The sequence below is a fragment of the Malurus melanocephalus genome, unplaced genomic scaffold, assembly GCF_030028575.1.
Source record: "Malurus melanocephalus ecotype Western Australia unplaced genomic scaffold, MMel_1.1 scaffold_109, whole genome shotgun sequence".
Lineage (NCBI taxonomy): Eukaryota > Metazoa > Chordata > Aves > Passeriformes > Maluridae > Malurus > Malurus melanocephalus.
In genome coordinates, this window is record NW_026623341.1 from 1,449,603 (window position 1) to 1,459,952 (window position 10,350).

The window sequence follows — 10,350 nt, forward strand, 5'->3', positions numbered from 1 at the left end:
AATACTTCAAACCATATTGCAGAGCATATTCCAGTTACAGTAACAAAATTAATTATTTGCTAAATAATTTCAGCTTAAGAGTTAAAACCCTAAGAAGTGGAAAATGAAGAGCAAGAATATTTCATGCCAATGTATCAGAGAAATTTTTAATTACATTGATAATCTTTGTGAAAAATCTTTCAATTTGTAGATTAATTTCAGCTTCTAGTGCCATATTTTCAAGAGTTTAATTGGCTTAATCAGTGGGGTTTTTTACATTAAATTGTGGTTTGTTTCTTTTTAAAAATAACTTGTCTAACAGTGGTCTTCATTACTGCTATGATTCTTAGAATTATTTAATTGTAAGCAATTATAAATCATCRACAGGAGCTATGGAAAGACACAGTCAAACAATACTTAACATTTRATAATTCACAACTTCATTATATATCTTCCATAATTTGGATAGATATATATACTCAAAGATATTCCATTTTGACCATGATTGAGAATGGCAAATGATAACTCTTGGCTGACTTTTCATACAAGAAAAAAAACCAAGAAAATAATACAGAGCAAAAAAATATATCGACTGAACTACCTGGAATAAAAAGCAATGTAAAGATAAACTGGTGTATGGAAAAATAATGTAAAGCATGTCATATTTAAAGAAAAAACAAGCTGGGATATTAGCAAGGTGAAAAATTGAGTATTTTGCCTACTAAAGAAAGACACAGAAAATACATCTTGAAAAAGTATGATATATAATAATTTCTAATAGCTATTAGTTTATTTCCACAGCTTTTGAAATACTTTGTTATAAATACATTTTCTGAATACAAAACACATTACAAATGAATACTTTTCTCTTAGAAGACACTTTTAAGCAAAATTTGTCTTTCATCTACAACAAATAGCTTTGTTATAGTGTACTTCAATCATCATGCTCTAAAACAACCCTCTTACAAATCTAGAAAAACACTTAAAAATAGCAACTGACTGCAAAGAACAAGTACTCATTTTGCCACATTGACATTAATCTTGTGAACAGCATGAGGTCCTTTWAACATCATTTCAGTATTGTCTCATTCAGCCTTTTTTGAGTAAATAACCTGTTAACAAAAGTTTTCTATGTGTACGGCATGGAAAACTAGGGCTGATAAGGTCACTGAGCTTGTTTTTGTTGATTTCATCTTAAGTAAGATATATTATAGCCSAGTGACTAGTACCAGAGATTTAGATTTTCTATTTCTATTGTACTTTGTGTCAGTAATAGATTTATTTCAGGCAATTATTTCACCTACATCAAGTCAYGTTAAATTGGTGCTGATTGGACTGCAGAAATTTTAAAAGGTTGCCATCTATTTTGAGGTATCTTTGTTTAGACAAGTTATGATATCAACTCTGACTGGAAAAGCAAAGAGAATTTTACAAGATAAGACTAGACCACAGGAAACAAAGTAATTAAAACAATTTTAAAAATTAATTTGCTTGGTCTGAAACTTTACATTTGTTTTCATTAAATATCAATTTGGGATCTCAGATATGCATGCATGGCTTTTGATAACTATATCTTCTMATTTAATTTAAAAGTAAATGCAAGTACCAGTGGGATACAAAATAGAAAAACATCATGTGCCTGTTACTTAGATATTTGAACTTCAGACTAGAGCATGATTTCCTTTTTCTCTTTGTTTGAAGGAACATGATACTGATAATTATTTCCCTAGTCTTGGGCTCTGCTTGGGTTTTCCTTTATACCTTTTTGGTCCCCAGGCTGACAGCAACACCTTGGCAGTGGCCCCCAGACACTCCATACCCCCCAAATCTCATGCACACAGKGGCCATGGTTTGTTAGGCAATGACAAGCCACACCTTAAGATGCAGTTAAGATGACTTATTTAGTTCACAGTTGAATAAATTTTAAAAAAAGGGATGTTGAACACGATAAATCTGAACACGGTGCAAGTAAAATCTATTAATTCATGTCTGATTATTCCAAACATCATGAGAAAAACAACATAGTTGTCAATATTTCCAGGGAAGGCAATGTGACATTGTCACACTGTAGCTGGACAAGCTGCAAATATCAATTCAATATCTATGACATTCTAACTTCAATTTTAAGAACACAGGATTTAGTGYGATCAATTATGTTATTAAAATTGAAGAAAACTTCTAAAACTAAAAAAAACCTGAAAACTTGCAAGTAAAAGACATCTTTAAGAAWTAAAGTATCTCTCATTTGAACTAGTACAGTTCAATATGAAGAAAATAATTACATGTGTATATTGCACTGAATATAATATGCATATATATTTCCTATCTTTTCCATATTAATATTTTCTATATTCATTTCTACTTTTCTATATTTTCTAGTGTCCATTTCATTATTATGAAGTGGTGTTTCCTAAATAGATGCTATTCAAAAAGAAAATTCATAAAAAACTTCCTGCTTCTATTAAGCAGTCAAAAAYAGGGAGAGCTCATTTTATTCCCCTTTTACAGACTTCTATAAATCCAGACAAAGAAGCTGGCTCTGTTTGAATATAAATGGTAATTAACTGTAGAACACAATGGTGAAATCACCTTAGAGTTGCTATACTAAATGCATTTACATTAGGCAGTAATGAAGGACAAACATTTCACATTTAGATATTCTTTCTCAAAACACCAGGATTTTTCTCCCTAAAGGCACAGATATGTAACCCAAAACAATTGTATTTTACTAAACAAGGGGAGTGTATTTTCATCCAAGTTCCTAACCACAGATTTTATTTGTATACACAGTGCGAGTTTCTGGTTCCAAATACACACTATATACATACGGACTATAGGATTGCATATTTTGAGTATAATCTGTTCAAAAAATTAGGTAATCATTGACTTTGTCTCGTTAAGGAAACTATTAAGACCTTTTTCTGACAAACAGGATTTTTGAATCTTAAGAATAACCAAGTCTGTCAATTAATGCAGTCACAATTTGGTAATCCTAGAACCCTTTCAAAATAAGTAATTAGAAATTAACAAAGTTCTAGAGTCAAAAAACTTGTATTCTTATTAAATCCATTTTGCAGTGGAGTTGATGACCCAGACACTTAAGGTTTATACTTGAATATAAAATAAATTTTTCATGAACATGAAAATAATTTCACTTGAGGGATGTCTGAATCATCCGGGTTATATTTTGACATAAAATTATTCAGATGGCAAGATTTAAAAGAAGATGATTTAACATTTCAATCATGAAAGTGACCTTCAGGGCAAGCAATTGTAACACATTGTGTTTAATTACTTGTTTTTTAAAAAAAATTATATTGAGCATCTGAAATGAAATCATTATCAGTGTTTTCATTAATATTTTTAACTATCAAACTCAGTGAAAGATGGAGATATGTATTTTTTTTTCTTATTTTATTCATTGCATAAYTGTGTAATAGTGCACATGCAGAACGCAACGTCAGACCATTTTGCATCAATGAAGATATAGCTGTAATAATAGATTGTATTTTACTTACTTTGCCTCTAGTTTTAATTTTGCTGATTTAATTCCGGGTTATTTATAATTCCAGAAACAGTCATAAGAGTTCCACTTGTTTACAGTCTATCTTCAGATGCCCTCACAAAGAACCTTGGTAATTTATCAAGCCATAATTCTGACATAGCCTTTGATGTCCTTAGATTATAAACAAATTTCYTCTATTTATAGTAATATTTACAAATTCAATGGATTCTGGAATCATATAGAAAAGCAGTCCCTCAGTAAGACATATTTCAAAGGCTGTCTTGGTGTAAAGGAAGGCTATGGAAGCATGGTGTTTTCTCACTCAAAATATCTACCCTCTATGCACRTTCTCTCATAGTTGATACATTACAAAGCAAAAATGTTTAGTTGTTTATTTCTTTACTCTTGCAGTACAAATTCAACAYTTGTTGTAACCACTAAGATTCACTACTCCAGCCAGCAAATGGCTGTTTAGTGAAAACAGTTTAGATTCAGTGCCTTACAAGGATTCTTCCATTTTGTGCTTTTATATCCTACACTCTGGTACCACCAAAAAGCAATGAGCAGCAACCACTGTGACCTTGACTAAAGAGCTATTTTACTTAGGACTTTCAGAACTGCTTTATTAAATCACTTTGCTTATTTTCCTCCAAGAAGAAAAAAGTTTCTTACATGCCCATATCACAAAAGTTCGATTTTCCACAATACCTGGTTTAAGGACTTTAACCAGGGTGCATTAATGATATTTAGAGCTTAAGAAGACCATTGTTGCTGCCAGGGAAATCATGARAGAATACACTTGTGAGTTTTTAATCTGGACTGTGATCATCTTTTTTAAGAGTCTCTGTGAGGTGAARGCGGTTCCTAAACTGATAAAATTGCTGAAGATGACAGTGAACTGTCATAAATACCATAAATACCAGTATTTTCTAATTACATAGTGTTTTCAAGAACTCAAACCATCAGAGAGTTAATTTAAAAACCTGTATGTTCACCAGAAAAACAAACATTCAACACATGTGCTTTTTTGCTTCATAATCCAGAAAAGAAACGTCTTGCTCTAAAAATACCTCATTTTGAAGTCAAATTACTTTCAGTCATTTCTGGGCCTGCTAACACTGCCACTTTATTTTAAAACTTTAGTTAATCTGCTATATGTTTTACTGCATGAACCATTCTGGACTTAATCTTATTGGTATAGTGCACAGYGGTTGTCCAAACAGCATCACTTTAAGGAGGGAAAAACTGTCACTGGTTATAATTGAGTGACGGGCAATCTGTGACTAATTTTGGAGTKATGTTTCAGTGTTTGATAGACACCTTGATATTACACTACCCTTGCTAGCAAATAACTAATACTAAATAGCAAGCATCTATTGTTGTAAATGTACTAACAGGGTTTGTACCAAAAATATCTACTTGTAATAGTGAACAAAAATTACAGCTAATTAAAAAAAAAAAAAAAAAAAAAAAAAAAAAAAAAAACAAAAAAAAAAGCAGAAAAAAATCCCAGCAAAACCAAAATCTGACCCTTGTTGGTTAACTTGTCAGGAAAAGCACTAAAGTCAAACTGCTTTGTCAATAATGAAGAGTCAAAAGGAGAGCACACCTGCAGTTTACTTGTTCCTTTTCAAATTAGAGTCTCCTAAGTGCTCATGTGCAGAYGTCTTGTCTTTTATAAATATAACAGGGAATTTTTTACAGAAACATGCACGTAAAGGTTAAAACAACTGTTTTAACATATATTAGTTAGAAATTATATCTGCAACACACTGCTTACTGAACATAAGTTTCTGTGACACCCAAGAAGCAAAATTTAGAACACAGRCCCTCTGAAGAAAATATTGCAGGAGGAGGCTTTAAAAGAATTAGGCAGGAAAATTAGATTCTTTCATTTTTTGCTGTAAAGTCAAGGATCATTTTGAGGAACAGTGCACAAATGAGATGTGGACTAAGATTTGTGGTGAATGTAAGAAGGGCWTACAGCTATGATGATATTCCCGGAACTGTACCTGTTCTTTGTTCTGTGGAGAATTACATTCCTCTCAGTTCAGTGGATGCAAATTGCATCCTTTTTTTATCTTATACATTATGTGGYATTAATCACAGGCTGGAATAGATAGGAAAAACATTTTATGCAGAAGAAAATGCAGAAATTATTCGACTTGAGGAAACAACTGCAAATATTTCTGCAGTCATGATCCCATGTGTTTTCAGGTTGCTTCAGCTGGATCAATCAAAACATTATCTATGAACTAGCTCAGGAGCATACTGAGCATTTAAATGAAAGTTAACATTATGTTAGGGAAATTTTACTGTATCTCAACACATTAATGATTTCATCATTATTCTGTAAAAATGCAAAGATTAAAACTAAAAGCAACAGTGTAGATCCAACAGGTCAAAAAAAAACATGGTGTTGATACAGTTCTTGAAAATTCAAATAACAAGGTAGCATTTCAGTGTTTGCAAAATTTACTCTACAGTAATTGCCTTTTTCTTGTCTGAATTTAAAAAAAAAAACATTGATTTTCTTTGTATTGTACAATAACTCATTTCAGCTGAACGCATGGGTGACTAAAGAAATTATAATTCAAGTCTTAATATAAATAATCTTCAGCTTTGATACAAGTTAATATTGATTTATCCTCCAATAAGGAGATAAACTGTTGTTCTCCTCATAATATTAAAAGCATGTAAAACCTGTGAAATAAATTTCTCAGCTGTGGTGAAGAGTGGATCATACCTGTGAATCCAGGCAGACAGAAACACCGATAGCCTCCAAGCCTGTTGATGCAGGTTCCTCCATGCAAACAAGGCAAAGTTTCACACTCATTTACATCCATCTCACACAGAGACCCATAGTATCCAGGTGCACAGTTACAAATGAATCTTTAGAAAAGGGAAAATCAGGTATGTCAACAGAGGTAAAAATGGGATCTATTGCAATATTTTAAAGCCATATGTATCTCATGATGCCAAGTTAGCGTCCCTAATCCTCATCCATATTAAAATAATKAACAGATTTTCCTCATTTTCATGTTTCTGAAGCAAACAGAGAGATTTACTTTTTGTTAAATGAATAGAAAAAWTTGGCACAGTAATTTTAACTGAAGGGGTAAGAAATTACTTCAGGGCTAATGATCTTCTGGCACAAGTCTCCAAAAAACTTGTGGAGTGCTGTGGAACAAACATAGTGTTTGTCACAATCTAATTCAAGATCAATTTTATTTCAGTCTTCTATTTCTACTTTCTATTTCTATTTCAAACTATTCTATTTCAGTCTTTTTCCAAATTAAAAACAATAATGTAAGGAGGAAAAGAAAAAGTTGCACTGAGGAYATTTTCCCCTTTATCTTCCTTTAAGTTCACATAAGAAATAAAAAACTGAGTCAGTGCATTTACTCACCTCATTTTAACTTGCCATGTGGCAAAGGGCACACCCAAACCTCAAGGCAGCAAGCACAATCAAGATAATGAAATAAGGGAAACACATTTCATTTAGTAGTAASTGACCTGTTTATGAGATCCAGGCAAGTCCCATTGTTTTTGCAGGGTCTTGATAAGCATTCATTAATMTCCACTTCACACAGGGTCCCAGTAAAGCCATGTTGGCAGCTGCACCTAACAAAAACGATGTCACTATATTACTTTTTATGTCATTATAAAGGTTMCAGAAAAACATAGCAGATGTTAAGGGCTATTAATTAAATGGTATYAAAATCATATTTGCTTTTTACTGGTCATTGCAAAGGGCAGGTAGTTTAACAAGCACCAAAAAGTACAGTGTCTGCAGCTCAGTAAATAAGATTTTTGTTAYTATTTGCTGAAGGCCACAGGTTTTGTGCTGACCCCACTGCCTTGGCCTGAGCTGGTTTTCACTMGTTTTAACATCTGCCCTGAAGCCAACTGACAGATGCGTCTCATGCTACAGCTTCAGCTCTGAAATAGCATTTGTGGTGAGGCTGCGAGACACTGAGATCATCATGGTGTTACAAATAATAGTCTTTTGTGTTCCATTCCYGAAGGACAGGATGGCATCCAGAGGGACCTGGACAACCTTGAGAAGCAGACCTCTGGGAATTGCATGAGGTTTACAAGACCAAGTGCAAGGTGCTTCACCTGYRTCATAGCAACCCTGGYATCAACACAGGCTGGGGATGMACAGCCTGAGAGCAGCCCTGCTGAGGACTTGAGGGTGCTGCTGAGTGAGAGGCTCCAAAAAGGSCTGAGACTGAAGATGAGAAAATCCCCACTGTAAACACCATCATTCTCCTCACAAARACTTCCCGATGCCAGTGACTTGCAGTAAGACTGCCAGTTCTTCTTGAGGAAGACCAAAATCACTGATCACAGGATACAGACACATTGTGATAACAAAAGAGACATAGTTGCAAGGTTTCTTATGTAACATCTATAACTAYATTTTTCATGAAGCTCTTCTATTAATTTCAACTCAGATTGTTTGTACTATTATAACTGGACTAACAACTGCTTGCTTTWTTAAATTAGGTTCTTAAATTTTATTTAGCCTTATAATAAATTATTGGGGTCACATTTGTGGTGTATATGTATTACTTTTTGCACACAAGAAGATTTAGACAATAATGTAACTGTCAAACACATTACAAACCCCCTCCCCATCCTTCATTGAAGGTCAGCAAATATTAGGCAAAATACCAAAGGAATAGCTTTGTCATGATAGAATAGGAGAAACATGCACGTATCATACACTGTATAWCTGTAATTTAAATATTTTTCCTGACCTGTAGTGGTTGACCCCATCCACACAGAGACCTCCATTCTGGCATGGATGGGAGGCACACTCATCACTGTTAACTTCGCAGTACGTGCCCTCAAATCCTGAAACACAGATTTCATGAAGTGTGAATGAAAGAACTCTACTACTTGATGTAAATAAAAGGGTCACAGATTGTCTTGGAGATTTGGCTACRTGAGTCAATTACTAACTCAGACAGTGCAAGTGGAAGGCCTGAGAAACCTCAGCTGCACTTGAAGCTGTTCAAGAAAAGCCTGAGAGAAGCCTCAAGCAATGAGGCTCTTCAGCAGTAAGGCTCTCTACCTCTTCTCTTTGGAGCATTTAAGCTGAAGCTGAAGCTCTTTGCCATTGGCACTGACTGAGCTGTGTTACAGCCATGGACAATGMCTGGCTGTGTAGCTGCTTATCAGGATGCTGAGTTTGTCCTACAGACTATTCCCTGGCTTGATCTTGAATCTGCTCCATTCTCTGTAGCCTTGACTGGCGTTCTGACACACTCTGCTGTTCCTGGACACAGCCACTGGCCCTGCCTGGCTGCCTCATTCAGACACTGTCACACAGTGACAGCCCTGGCAACTTGGCACTCCTGGCTGACCTTTCCTTCTGGAGGGGCCTCATTGTCCCTAAGATCAGGACCACAAACACTAGTAATCTTGAAAGAACTTACTCTAATTATTTTTGTTCCTTAGCTTCAACAAGTTAATTTCCAGACAGTATATGAAGTCTTAGCATAATTTAATGAACCACAGAGAACAGATYTGTATAGAGCACCTGGCTAAATATACTGGGGAAATGTAACCCTATTTTAAAGGACTGAAAAGGCTTTCTTGGAGAGCGTGGGACAAATCAGAAACTAATTCAGTAGCTAATTCAGTAATTCAGTAATTAATATATTACAGAACCTAGTGGAAGTTAGAGACCACGTTTATTCAAAGCAGTTGCTAAGAAAAAGCCCAAGCGGTTTTAATATTTAAATTAGGAAAAAGTGTGATAAAGATCTTATCTGCACCGTACATTACTTGCATAATACATTGCATTTGCCTGTGTAAATGTTCCAGAATAAGTACTAAAGAGAAATAAGACACTTTTCAGTGATACATGAAGTCTATTTCTGCTCTTAGACAGCATACTACATCTTATAACATTTGCATAAATAAATGTTCTGCTAAATGTATACTTGTGTTAAAATTCTATACATATGGTGGAGAAACTATAGCTACTTAGTTGCATTTTGACACAAATTCAATATATTTGTTTTCAATTGATGGAGAAATGAAGCCATTACAACGAGCAAACTATTTGYATTGTAGTGACTATGATAAGCGAGTACTGACTGCAGGTTGAATAAAGACCATTGAYGGAGTTCACCAAAGTGGTTTTGAACATCACGTAGATAAGAAATTAAATTAAAACAACTTTGAAAATAGCCATTGAAATTCAGTACACATTGCTATAAATGTGGCAAAGGTTCTACTGGATTCTTTGGTAAAACAATAAACAAAAATTTTTATCTGTGCTTTTCTAGATACTCAAATAAGAATAATCTTTTATTGTTATATTAAGTATTTTTGATTTTCAAAGTACTTAATAAAAGTGGGGAAATCATGAAAGACCACTGTTAGAATAGTATGGCTAATTTTTTATCTAGAGAAAATCAATACTGGAAAAAATAAGTGTCTTGGTCAGAGTTGTAGGGAAAGGTGCAGAAAGAAATCTCTGCGGGCATTCCAATATATTATCTAAACATGAGCCCACATCAAATTTCTTCTTACCAAGATTATTTCTATTCAATAACTTTTGGGGCTAGACTGGACTGAAACGAGCTCTTAATATTTACTGAAGGTTTCACAGCAATGAAAAAAACAAAGCTGGAGAAATAAAGMCTGGAACATATATCAAACTAACCTTTCAATTATAGCCATGTAGCTGGTATGATGTTATACTGTTTWTGAAAAATTTATTGAACATGAATGGATACCCTCATTTATTTTCTATTTGTATGTTTCACACAAAAAATAACCAAACCAAAACCAAAACAGAATAAGCCCCCCCCCCAAAAAAAAACAAAAAAAAAACAAAAACAAAA

The 10,350-nt window shown here is 33.9% G+C and overlaps 1 protein-coding gene across 1 annotated transcript in view; it reads right to left on the minus strand.

Moving 5' to 3' along the window:
• EYS (eyes shut homolog) overlaps positions 1–10,350 on the minus strand; it is a 685,229-nt gene that overhangs the window by 394,286 nt on the left and 280,593 nt on the right. The window contains exons 23-25 of the mRNA XM_057369428.1: positions 8,251–8,347; positions 7,001–7,108; positions 6,231–6,376 (exon numbers count right to left, since the gene is read on the minus strand). Of these exons, the coding sequence (XP_057225411.1) occupies positions 6,231–6,376; positions 7,001–7,108; positions 8,251–8,347 (351 nt within the window). The remainder of the gene's footprint in view (positions 1–6,230; positions 6,377–7,000; positions 7,109–8,250; positions 8,348–10,350) is intronic.